We start from the raw sequence: 12,973 nt of genomic DNA, 5'->3' as shown, positions 1-12,973 counted from the left end.
CAGCTGAAACAGTGTTTGAGGACATGCCTTTAATCTCTGCTTCTCCTTCCTCCTAAGCCTTTTCTTAGTCTCTATGCACGGTGTTTGTTTTTAACTAATTCACAGCACCTGCTATGCTTTTGGGAAACACAGCAACACAGCAATAACAAACTGTGCTGCTAAAATGCCTCTAAACTGTGCATATGGGATGAGATGGAAAGAGTGCATCAGAACCACGTTAACCCTCTATTTAATTAGCAAGGCGGGAAATGTAGGTTATTACATTTATATCGCATCTTTCTTCCACCATGGAGCTCAAGTAGGTATACATTGGGATCTCCCCCTAAGTCCTACCTCTAGACACTAAGCAGACCACAATCCTACTTAGCTTCAGCTTTATCTTGTGTCTTCAAGACGATAGCCAAGAGATCAATGTACCGGTAATAATGCCTCTAGATGCAAAATCTTGTAGTTACTGAACTCAATTGCAGATTGGCAGAACCATACTTAGTAAGTTCTATTTACTGGTTCCCTGAATTTAAAAAACAAATATCAGCAAGGAATACCTATAGCATTACACTGCAAATACCAAAGTACCGAGGAGTACTGCAAGATTAATCCAAGATATTTCCATATTTTCTCTAGATGCATGCATAGTTAAAACACAATACATCCACTTCTGCTGTGAAGGCCTTGCCTCCTAAAACGCATTTAAGGAGTAAGTTTTTATGGGGGGGGGGGAGTCTCTCCACTCTTGCTGAAGTATCCCGACTTCCCCCTTGCATAACCTTAATTATTACTCATCACTTGTGCCAAATTTTTTAAAAGGAATTATTTTTAGCAAACAGGCAGATGAGCAGTGAGGATGGACCTTGTTGTTTCGAAGCACTGTAGCCAGGAAGTGCATTTTTCCAGCTCTGCAATTAAATTCAACAGTAATTCCACCCGTATAAGCAGCATAAGTAATTTTTCACAGTGCCCACGAGCAAGCAGAGCTCAAATATGCTGATGCCACCTCCTGGAACCTTCGATTCTGTGCACATCATGTGTCATGCGTAAGTCACTCTCGCCCTAGCAAGAAAGGCACAAAGGCAGCCATTGGCTGCTTTGCTCAGTTGGCAGTTTTGAGTTTTTTGTTCGGTGCTCCGTGAGGGTCCGCTCCACCTTCCAGTTTTGTTTTAGCAGTCCGGGCCTCAGAGGCTATTACTGCCTCTCTGAAAAGCCGCAGCTCTCGTTTCTCTCTTCGCTCTTCCATCTCTTCAATCTCATCTGCAAACAAGGCTTTCAGCGGTGGGATCAGCTTTGGAACAGCTGCAAAATCACCAAAGCGAACCTGGTGACAGAGAAACCCCACATTACCATTCATAGCATCTTCCCTCCACAGCAACTTAGTCCACACATGCTTGGAATAGGGCACATATGTATACTGCATGTTAGAAACCCAATACTGTATAGAGGCCAGAGTGCCAGATTAGGTCGGTGGAGAAGGCACATTCAAATTTCCACTCTACCAGGATGCTCACGGGTTGACTTTGTCGCTCTCATGGGTTGACTTTGTCACTCTCATGGTTATTTCAAGAATCAAATTAGGAAAATCTTGTGTACTGACCTTAGAGGAAGAGCAGGATTAAACTCTGACAGCTGGCATGTGTTGTCAGTCTTTTGAATACTGGACAAATATTTCACTCCCTTTTTCCCTCATGTAAAGCCAGCCTGGTGTAGTGGTTAAGAACAGTGGTTTGGAGCGGTGGAGTCTAATCTGGAGAACCGGGTTTGATTCCCCACTCCTCCACATGAGCGGCGGATGCTAATATGGTGAATTGGATTTGTTTCCCCACTCCTACACATGAAGCCAGCAGGGTGACCTTGGGCTAGTCACACTCTCTCAGCCTCACCTACCTTACAGGGTGCCTGTTGTGGGGACGGGAAGGGAAGGAGATGGTAAGCTGGTTTTATTCTTCCTTAAATGGTAGAGAAAGTCGGCATATAAAAACCAACTCTTCTTCTATGAGGGGAGAGGTCAGTGCCATTTCTGGATTGCTGCAATCTGGTACCACAACCTTTTTTTTGGGGGGGGGGGTTAAGATATATGATCAACATATCACTTCGCTGCTAAAGCACAGGCAAGGCATGCTAAGCAAACAGACAGATTGGAGCACAGATCCATTTCTCCAAACTCACAAGAGATGAAACACATGTATTTGGTCCCAGTTACTACCCTCTTGACCCCCCAATACCATCATGACCCCCCCCCCAATACCAGAAAATAATCTTTGCCGTCCAGTCCTTCACCAGCAATGCCCTGTGGCTGGCCAAAAGCCTCTTAGAAAGAACAGTGGAAATTTCGTCTAAGAGCTCAGTTCCCAGTAGGAGAAGACTCAGCACCTGAAAACCTGGAACTCCTACCTGACAGCTCAAATCTCAACTCACCTGCATGTGATCAAATGCAATTCCAACTTTTTCACTGAAATCCTCGCTGAAGAGAGGGATTTTAGCATAGCGCTGGCTGAAGTGATTAAGCATGATGAATTCTGCATTCATCTTCATCCCAACTTTAATTGCCTGTGAAGTAGTGCTATAACATAAGTTCAACAATAGTTAAGGAACAGGACAAAATAAACTGCTAAGTTGGTGGAAAAGCACATCAATATATCTAATTCTCAACATGGTCAAAACTGTGGATACTTACATCTGGAGATGTAAGTGAACAGACAAGAGAGAGATCCTTCTACAAACCTGAGAAATGCCCCAGGTTTGCAGAAATATCTGAAATCTAAGAAAAAATTCACTGGCAGTCAACCCACTCCCCCCAAAATAATAGAAACAGTGCCTGTAGTTTTAAGAAGCAAAGGCCCTTTGTGGCTATCACTAGACAACCACATAGCCTTCAAGCCCTGGTTTCTATCAGTAAAATGTCCCCATCTTTAAGAAGGGGAAAAAGGAGGATCCGGGTAACTACCGACCCATCAGTTTGTTATCTATACCAGGAAAAGTTTTTGAACAAATCATTAAAGTTAGTCCTTGAGCATTCAGAAAGGATGGATCTGATTACTAAGAGCCAGCACGGATTATTCAAGAACAAATCATGTCAGATTAGTCTTATCTCCTTTTTTGAGAAAGTTACTACCTTGCTGGATCAGGGGAATGCTGTAGACATAGTTTATCTAGATTTCAGTAAGGCTTTTGATAAGGTTCCCTATAATATTCTTGTTGATAAATTGGGAAAATGTGATTTAAATCCTGTTACTGTTCGATGGATCTGTAATTGGTTGACAGATCGCACCCAAAGAGTGCTTGTTAATGGTTCCTCATCCACTTGGAGAGGCGTGACTAATGGAGTGCCTCAGGAATCTGTCCTGGGCCCCGTGTTGTTCAATATCTTTATAAATAATTTGGATGAAGGAATAGAAGGGATGCTTATTAAATTTGCAGATGACACTAAATTGGGAGGGGTAGCAAATACGGTAGAAGACAGAGCCAGGATACAGGATGATCTTGACAGGCTGGAGAATTGGGCCAAAACCAATAAAATGCATTTCAACAGAGATAAATGTAAAGTTTAGGTAGGAAAATGCATAATTATAGGATGGGGGAGACTTGTCTTAGCAGCAGAGTGCGCGAAAAGGATCTTGGGATCTTAGTAGACCAAACACTGAACATGAGTCAGCAATGTGATGCGGTAGCTAAAAAGGCAAATGCGGTCTTGGGCTGCATCAACAGAAGTATAGCGTCCAGATCACGCGAAGTAATGGTATTGCTTTACTCTGCTCTAGTTAGACCTCACCTAGAGTATTGTGTTCAGTTTGGGGCACCGCAATTTAAGAAGGATGTAGACAAGCTGGAACGTGTCCAGAGGAGGGCAACAAAGATGGTGAGGGGTGTGGAGACCAAGTCCTATGAGGAAAGGTTGAAGGAGCTGGGTATGTTTAGCCTGAAGAGGAGAAAACTGAGAGGGGATATGATAACCATCCTCAAGTACTTGAAGGGCTGTCATATGGAGGATGGTGATAGTTGTTTTCTGTCGGACCAGAACCAATGGGTTGAAATTAAATCAAAAGAGTTTCCATCTAGATATTAGGAAGAATTTTCTAACAGTAGAGCGGTTCCTCAGTGGAACAGACTTCCTCGAGAGGTGGTAAGTGCTCCTTCCCTGGAGGTTTTTAAGCAGAGGCTATATGGCCATCTGTCAGCAACGCTGATTCTATGACCGTAGGCAGTTCATGAGAGGGAGGGCATCTTGGCCACCTTCTGGGCATGGAGTAGGGGTCGCTGGGTGTGTGGGGGGGAGGTAGTTGTGAATTTCCTGCATTGTGCAGGGGGTTGGACTAGATGACCCTGGTGGTCCCTTCCAACTCTATGATTCTATGAAAAGGCAGAGGGAGAGGAGTTGGGCCCTTTTACCATGGTTGTTTTGATCTTTGAAGAAGGACTCGTCAGGGTCAAGTCCAGCAGCAACAACTGGGTGACTTGTTACCACACAACTTGCATGACTAATCCCACAAAAATCAGTGTGATGTAGTAGTCAGAGTTTCAGACTATGATCTGAGACCCAGGTTCAAATCACCACTCTCACATGGAAGCTGACCGGGTGACCTTGGGCCCGTTACGTGTTGTCAGCTTAACCTACTTCACAGGGTTGTTGTGTGAATAAAGTGGAGGCAAAGAGAATGATGTAAGATGCTTTGTGTCCCCATTGTGGAGAAAGATGGGGTATAATAAATACAGCCGAAGATAGGGGCAGACAAAAGGTTGGTGGGCTGGGAGGAGAGAAGCAGGGAAAGGTGAGGAAATGGGAGTTTGCCTGGAGGAGGGAAAGAAGAAACAGTGCTGGGAGAGGATACAGAAGAAAGTGAGGTGCCCCCCTCAAGTCCTTGTGGGTTCCCCACCATGCAACTGGTTCTGGTACCGGACAACTTTTCCTAGGTAAAGGCTGACAGAGGGAGTGAAAGAGGGAAAACTGAAAACTGGGGAGTAGATATAGGTAGGATAGCTGGTGGGTGGGAAGGAGAGAAGGGAAACAGGAGAGGCTATGGGGGCTTTCATGGAAGGGAAACAATGGAAGAGGAAGTAATGAGATGCCCCCTGCAAGTCCATGCAGGTCCCCCACTTGTAAAACTATAAGAGCCAAGATGTCATTTGTGAGACAAATACCTTCCTACAGTGTTTGAGCATTACAACTGCTATTGTAACATAAGCAGAAATATCCTTTGTCAAACACACAAGGAACGGTATTTGGCCCTCAGGAGGTCTGAGCTACTGCCCCAAAACCGTTGGAAAAAACAAAGGCATTTGAGAAGGAATCATGTCGATATTAGTTTTCAAACGGAAAGCAGTATCTTTGAATCCCGCAGGCTCCTCCCCTTAGATGGGGTAATATAAAACGGCTCCTTACCCAACAAGGCAGAATGAAAGACTGCAAAATGTTATGGAATTCATTTAAGGCATATGGAGGTGCTACTGAATCAAACATCCCTGAATGCCGAGCCATTCACAGGTGGGATTGACCAAACTTTTAAATTAAGTTAGTAACGGCCAGGTTTTTCCACTAGGAGGGGCTGGGTTCCTCTATGTTGAGATCTGTCCCTTGCTGGCTGTTCTAAGTGAAAGGGCTTGAGCAGAAGGATTTTAGTAACTAATTTAAGTTTTGTGCCTTACTTCGTTTTTAAGACTTCACACACCAGACAGAAACTTTTTACACTAACTGATCACTTTTGAACACATTTTATGTTTTCTTCTTTTTAATGCTATGTACATTTCTTAGAGCATCTATAATAATTCATTCTTACATCAGAGCAGTAATATTAAGATTTATTTTGCTCCTTACCCAAGAGGCCTACAATAAAACACTCCAGTGAATGAAAGCATTCCTGAGGCTTGAAAGGACTTGGAACCTTGGCTTGGTCAAAGAGATGCGTGAGTGTAAAGTGCTGTAAAGTCACAGCCAACTAATGGCAACCCCACTGAGGTGGTTTCCCATTGCCTTCCTCTGCATAGCGACCATGGAATTCCTTGGTGGTCTCCCATTCAAATACTAACCAGGGCCAACCCCTGCATAGCACCTAAGATTTGACGAGATCGGGCTAGCCTGGGCCATCCAGGTCAGGGCAGGCAAAGGGATGGGCGAAACTATATGCTGGATTTTTAAGCAAGAAAAACTTTGCATGCTGTCTGAGGCCATCCTTCAGTTTCGATATGCTCTCTAATGCTGGCTGAATTCAAGAGAGCTGGGGCTTTTGACTTCCTCTCTGCCACTCTGTATGCTAAGAGAAAGTGTCGATACTTAACTGCCAGAAACTCTTTACCTGTGAGTCTTCTCTATAGCCTCCTCTTCCAAGCCATCCTCCAGTGTAGCTTCATGAATCAACAGAGAAGCATTTTTCCCTGCGCAAGACAACATGGTCACCACATTTGTGGGTTGGGGGTTAGGAATTGTCTAAACACATGCATATTGTTATACAAAGGGCTTGGCTTTCTTCACAACGTTCCTTTACAATTGACACACTACAGAAAGGTGGGTAATAGAGCATCCTAGCAAGCTTTGTGTGGCTTAAGTCAGTTGCATTAAAAATTGTCTCCTGAAAGACAAAGGCAATAACTGCCTCTCCCATGTACAAAGTACTGTAGCTTCTTACAGAACTACTGCAGATTCATTTCCCTTTCTCCTTCCTCTTCCCCCCTCCCCCAGCAACAAGATAACACAAAACTTACCCATTTCAACTAATGCTTCACATGGCATAGTGTCACCAGAATAGACAATTTTCCATCCAGATTTGTGGACCATTGAACATGCAAAGGCATTTTTACAATGCCGGACTTCACACGTCTGAAACTGAATAATACCATAACATGTTAAATCATTGGCATTCCCCTTCAAGTGCTTCTTCTGCTGTCTTAACCCATATCTACCTTACCTTTGCAAAGTCATATTTCTCCATAAGCAAACAAATGAATGTCTTTGCTTTAGGTTTAAAGACATCAGCCCCTTCCATTAGAAACCGGGCAGGAATCATACTGCAAGAACATGAAAGGGATGTTACAATTAAACCATAATTACAAAGAGTTCTGTTTTTGCCAGAATTCCATATCTAAACTTACACTGCTGGATTTTAAAAAATTTTTTATTAACTTTGAATAGTTCCAGGGTAAAATTTAGGTAACTTACACACACCCTGGCATCCAGCATGTTAAACAGAATCAGATGAACATGTCTGGAATTTTACCTATTGTCCAAAAAAACACTGCTAAATTGAATAAAACTTTTCAGGGCTCTCTTCTACACAATCTTCTGTACAATCACAGGCCAAAGTAGGAAGGAGCTTCTCTCTATGCAGCAAAACTTTCCAAACAGTTTCCAGAAACCAAGTTAATGAACTTGTCAACCATGGATACTTTTGACCAAAATAATCAATCCCTTTGAAGCTCAGAATTATTTTAACACAATACATATGCTCCCAACATTGCTAGAGCCGCGACATGGCAAGTGATTCATTCTCAGGGCCCAACATCTGCAGCAGCTCACCAAAGAATGCCTCTGTGTGACTCTTTGCTCATAGCTTTAGAGGCTAGAATGATCACGACAGGGCCCACAGAACATTTCCACGCTACTGACTTTCATTATCAGAAATATCCAGCAGTGGCACAGATACAGCGCAGTGCTGATGAACCATGTTGTTAGATACTAAAGTTGGGTAAGGACAACTCATCATGCACAGATTGTCTGCAGTGCTTTCTGAAGACCATAATATACAGGTGAAAATGCCAACGTACAAGCCTCAGACTGGGCTGAGCTGGGCAAGGCCCGACCACTGAATAAGCTACATAGAATCATAGAGTATGCAGGATCAGCCTAGAGCATCCCTGATTAGTGTTTGTCCAGCCTCTGCTTAAAGACTGCCAGTGAGGGGGAGCTCACCACCTCCCTAGGTAGCTGATTCCACTGTCAAATAACTCTTACTGTAAACATTTTTCCTAATATCCAGCCAGTACCTTTCCACCCACAATTTAAACCCATTATTGCAAGTCCTATCCACCGCTGCCAACAGGAACAGAAAGTCAGGTGATGTAGTGATTAAGAGCGGTGGTTTGGAGCGGTGGACCAAACCACCGGGTTTGATTCCCCACTCTTCCAAATGAGCAGCGGACACTAATCTGGTGAATCGGGTTGGTTTCCCCACTCCGACACATGAAGCCAGCTGTGACCTTGGGCTAATCACAGCTCTCTTAGAGTTCTCTCAGCCTCATCTACCTCACAGGGTGTCTATTGTGGGGAGGGGAAGGGAAGGTGATTGTAAACCAGTTTGATTCTTCCTTAAGTGGAAGAGAAAGTCAGCATATAAAAACCAACTCTTCTTCTCCCTGCCCTCCTGTAAGTGACAGCCCTTCAAATACTTAAAGAGAGCAATCATGTCCCCCCATCAACTGCCTCTTCTTCAGACTGGACATTCCTATCTCCCTCATCCTTTCCTCATAAACTGTTTGACCACTTCTGTCTCAGATTACTTGCCCCTCACAGGAAGTCTGTCATGAAAATGTCTCTTTCTCCAGGGAAGAAATATGCTTTGAAGTCCACCAAGTGTGTCCTACAAGTGGGCCTATAGTTACGGATGGTTCTAGGCACCAGAGCGCCCGACCTCTCTCATGATGACAAGTACCCCCTTGCTCTTACTGAGGCTGTTCCAAAGGGTTGCATCCACTCTTGGATCTTGAGGAGAAGGCAAACTTAAACTGTTGCACCCAATCCTGAATGAATGCTCTAGGCTGATTCTGCATTAAGCAGGGGGTTGGACTAGATGGCCTATGTGGCCCCTTCCAACTCTATGATTCTATGAAATAAACATGTTTAAGGTAGCTTAAGACAGAGGGGAAAGATTCCTCAGAGGCAGAAGAAATGCTTGAGCAATTTCTGACAATAAGAACAGTAACGGTGTTTCTATTGCTGCATACCACACACTGCAATAAACAAGGCAGCAGCTGCAGCTGACAGGTATCAAACAGTTCAGTGCTTCACACAAAACCAAAATATACAGTTGTACCAACTCACTTGATGTGCCCTAGGACTTCTTGGCAATGGTCATTGAACTGATGCAGCCATGTCATAAGCTGTGTGGGAGCAACCAGTAACAGTGGGCTGTAGGGCTGATCACGGGACATCTGAGAGCAGAAAGGAGAAAAGACAGTGGGAGACAGTGGCAGGATTAGCAACAGACATAGCAGATCCGAGGGCAAGGACCAACCCTGGTACAACTACCCTCTGATCCACTGAACTCGCCACAACCTAATAAAGCTCGAATTTTTGTTTTAAAACCACAGTACTTACAAACGCTCGATGCCTCTGCAACACGATATTCAACAAGCCCTAAGAGACAGAAGAATACCCAACGATGAAGAGGCAGTAACCAGTTCCTTACACGCTTCTTCTTAAACAACTGTTAGAATGATTTGAGTACAATTGTCATTCAATTCTTATTTGCTTTTTCACAGTGTTATTAGACATTCCATTTTATACTACCCTTCCTTATATGTTCAGGGACCCAAATTTTATCCCCACAACAATCCTATGAGGTAGGTAAGCCTAACAGAGTGTGTGAGACTTCTCAGCCGGTGAACTTTGCAACAGAATGGGGATTTGGACCCAGGTTTCCCTGGTTCTAATCTGGCACTGCTTCCACAACACTGGCTCCCAGCCACTCAGTCCCTTCTACAGAAGAGGTAAGATATGCTGCCATACAATGTGCTTCCAGAGCTACAAGGACTGTACAAAGAAAATGAGAAAAATGACTGGAGCCTGTGGATATCTTCACTTACAAAACAAAAGGAACAACAGCTTTGCTTCTTGCTAATCAAATACTATTTTAGACAAGTTAGCAATTTAGGGCAGTATAGTCTTATGGCTTCTTCATGGTGGATCTGCCACAATTGAGAACTAGCTATACAAAGTGACCCAGGTATGCTTCAGATGCCATGAGATATGACTTGTTACATAAACAAATCTGGGGCTTCCATGCTCCTCCCTCCCCTTGCAGGCAGTAGTATAAGGAAAGACTTCTGCAAACCGTTGTTTCCCATGGCATCTGAACCACAAAATAGGGTTTTGATCTCTTCCCCACAAACCAGAGTGATGTCTGTGGAGCATATGCACTAGTAAACTCTGGTTCATGGCAAAAGCAGAAAGAGTTCACTAGATCACCATGTACAAAGGGAGGAAGGAAAGCTCATGAGCTCAAGCATCCTCCAGGCTTACTCTCATAACCTTGACAGTCACTGCTGTGTAATACTTGGTAGGAGTGTGCATTTGGCTATGCCGAACCGAAAAAGGCGTAATTTACATGCAGCCAAAAAAAGCATTAGAAAAAAGTCAAAATTTGCAGCATGGCTGCTGGTGCCTCTCCTTTGAGTCAGGGGGTCCAATTTTATTGGCTTTAATTTTTTTCTCCATTTGGGGGCCAATAAAATTGGACCCCCTGACCCCATCTTTACCAAACTCGGGGGTTCGTGTAAGGAGAAGCACCAGCAGCCAGGTTGGAAATTTGGTACCTCTACCTTGAAAAACAGCCCCCTCCCCAGACCCTCGCAAAGATTCCCCATTGACTCTAATGGATCTATATTAGATCGGAGAATCTCGAGAGAGAAATTTCCCACCATACAAAATAATGCAGAAGAGTGAGGAAATTTTCAGCTGCATTGCAGTCTATTGAAATTCTTTGTGGGCCTCGGGGGGGGGGGGGCTTTTTTTTAAAGGTAGAGACACCAAATTTGCAGCGGAGCTGTTGGTGCCTCTCCTTACAGGACACCCAAGTCTGGTAAAGTTTGGGTCAAGGGGTCCAATTTTATGGGTGCCCATTTTTTCTCCATTGGAGACTATGGAGGATAAATGGGGCCCATAAAATTTGACCCCCGACCCAATCTTTACTCTCCTAGGAAGAGTCACCACTAGCTCCTCTGCAAGCTTGGTGCCTCTACCTAAAAAAACTGTCTCTCCCCAGAGCCCCGCAACGATTCCCCATAGAATATATTAGACCCAAAATTTTTCGGAAATTCAGAAAAAAGCTGGAAAAAAACCATACCAGTATGGGGATTTGGCTTTTTCAGATTTGCCAAAAAAATTCAGAACCAATATACCAGCATCCGAAAAATACTGAAAAATCTTTTGGCACACACCCGTAGTGCTTAGTGTGCCAGAGTAGGATCTGGGAGCCCCAAGTTCAAATCTCCACTCTGCCATGGAAGAATCATGATAAAAGACATTTTCCTGAGGATACTGACACAATGTAAAATGGTAGAGAATGCCCACCCCAATACAATACTCACGGTATGGTGATCTGCATGTATATGAGATACAAACACAGCCACAATGTTACACAGGATTTGGTCAATGTCATCTCCGTAATGGCGGCAAAGCTGGCCAAATGTCCCCTCACCACAATCCAGAACCAGAGACTGGGTGGCACTAGCAAGAGAAGCAGAGGCAAGTTTGTACTACAGCTACTGGTGGCAGTAGGAAGGCTTATTTCACCCAAGCAAGCAACTACATTTTGCAGAGTAGTGATAGAATGCACCTCTGCTCTCATATTGTGCTATGCCACAGGAAAGACCTAAAAGGTTCACACAACTCATTTGTTCTCTTATGAGCAATCTATGTGAACATAGAGAAGAATCAATTATTTGTTACAGGCCAAGGCGCTTTTGCCACTACAAAGAGACCAAGGAGGTCAGTTTCAGAGAAGAGATGGGGTCAGGCACATAATGCTGTGCTAGCCACCTACAACAGACATTTCCATTTCTTGGAGAAAGACCCAATGCCTTCAATTACAAAGGGACTACACGACAGTTATTTGACGAGCAACTACTTCTATTAAAAATTCATGCAGCACCTTTCTGCCGTAGCTAACAATACATAAACCCAATAACACACACAACGTTAGGAACATGGCAAAAATGTTCGTTAGGAACCCATCATTTACACACTCCAAGATCCACGCCTTTCTCTGCCCAAAAGACTAGTGCAGGGGTGTCAAACATAAAGCCCGGGGGCCAGATCCTGCCCCTTAAGAGCTCTTATCCAGCCGGCAAGCCAGCCAAGGCAGCCACCCCCTCCCCTCCAGTCCCAAGGTGTCAATGATCAAAGACTATTACATAAAGGAAATACTGTAAGAGTGTTTTGTGTTAAGCATGTTTGTATTTTAAGTAAAAAATAAAATAAAAATAATATCATCAATTGGCTTTGCCTGTGTCTTCTATAAAGTTTGTATCTTAGGTAAAGGTCCCCTGTGCAAGCACCGGGACATTCCTGACCCATGGGGTGACATCACATCCCGATGTTTACTAGGCAGACTTTGTTTACGGGGTGGTTTACCAGTGCCTTCCCCAGTCATCTTCCCTTTACCCCCAGCAAGCTGAGTATCTCCAGTACCTGGCATTAAATTTTATGGTACACATGGCCCGGCCCAACAAAGTTACATTTATGTCATATCTGGCCCTCGTACACCCCTAACTAGTGCCTTCCCCCACCCACAGACACCACACCACGTGCTGGTATATACCTGACATTTATCAATGTTGAGCTGACATTCCGTATTTTCATTGGGACTGCAGAACCAGTTCCTAAAAATACAACTTCTGGATACCTGTCCATATTTCCTAGAACAAATAGAAAAGCTCTTGAATACTTCCAAACCAGAGTCCTGCATTATCACCACCTATGAAGATTAAACACAGCCTTCAAGTATTAAACGAAGAAAAAACCCCATAAAAACAGACAAATTCAATCACGTTCTCCACACCCATTTTGAACTAAACAGACAGCGTGGGCAACTGCAAACATGACAAGTGCTGTGGGAAAATGCCTTGACACTGGCATCTCACACAACAGTATTCCTGTGCAAAGGCACACTATGTCTCATGCACTGCCACAAGCCCCAAGAAACCAGAAGAAAATTCAGCCAATAGAATCCCCTCCAAGATTCATATCCTCTCCCCCCTCCTTTGGGCAGCCCAA

At 44.0% G+C, this 12,973-nt stretch overlaps 1 protein-coding gene across 1 annotated transcript in view; it reads right to left on the bottom strand.

Moving 5' to 3' along the window:
- Positions 1–878: 878 nt before the first annotated feature.
- The window catches only part of ELAC2 (elaC ribonuclease Z 2), a 28,728-nt gene continuing 16,633 nt past the window's right edge, over positions 879–12,973 (bottom strand). The window contains exons 16-24 of the mRNA XM_056866934.1: positions 12,519–12,615; positions 11,287–11,425; positions 9,296–9,334; positions 9,020–9,129; positions 6,891–6,990; positions 6,688–6,808; positions 6,282–6,360; positions 2,410–2,554; positions 879–1,312 (exon numbers count right to left, since the gene is read on the bottom strand). Coding sequence (XP_056722912.1) covers positions 1,091–1,312; positions 2,410–2,554; positions 6,282–6,360; positions 6,688–6,808; positions 6,891–6,990; positions 9,020–9,129; positions 9,296–9,334; positions 11,287–11,425; positions 12,519–12,615 — 1,052 coding nt within the window. The 3' untranslated portion in view covers positions 879–1,090. The remainder of the gene's footprint in view (positions 1,313–2,409; positions 2,555–6,281; positions 6,361–6,687; positions 6,809–6,890; positions 6,991–9,019; positions 9,130–9,295; positions 9,335–11,286; positions 11,426–12,518; positions 12,616–12,973) is intronic.

The sequence above is a fragment of the Euleptes europaea genome, chromosome 1, assembly GCF_029931775.1.
Source record: "Euleptes europaea isolate rEulEur1 chromosome 1, rEulEur1.hap1, whole genome shotgun sequence".
Taxonomy (NCBI): Eukaryota; Metazoa; Chordata; class Lepidosauria; order Squamata; family Sphaerodactylidae; genus Euleptes; species Euleptes europaea.
Note: the sequence above shows the minus strand (reverse complement) of the source record. Positions and strands in the feature narration are given on the sequence as shown.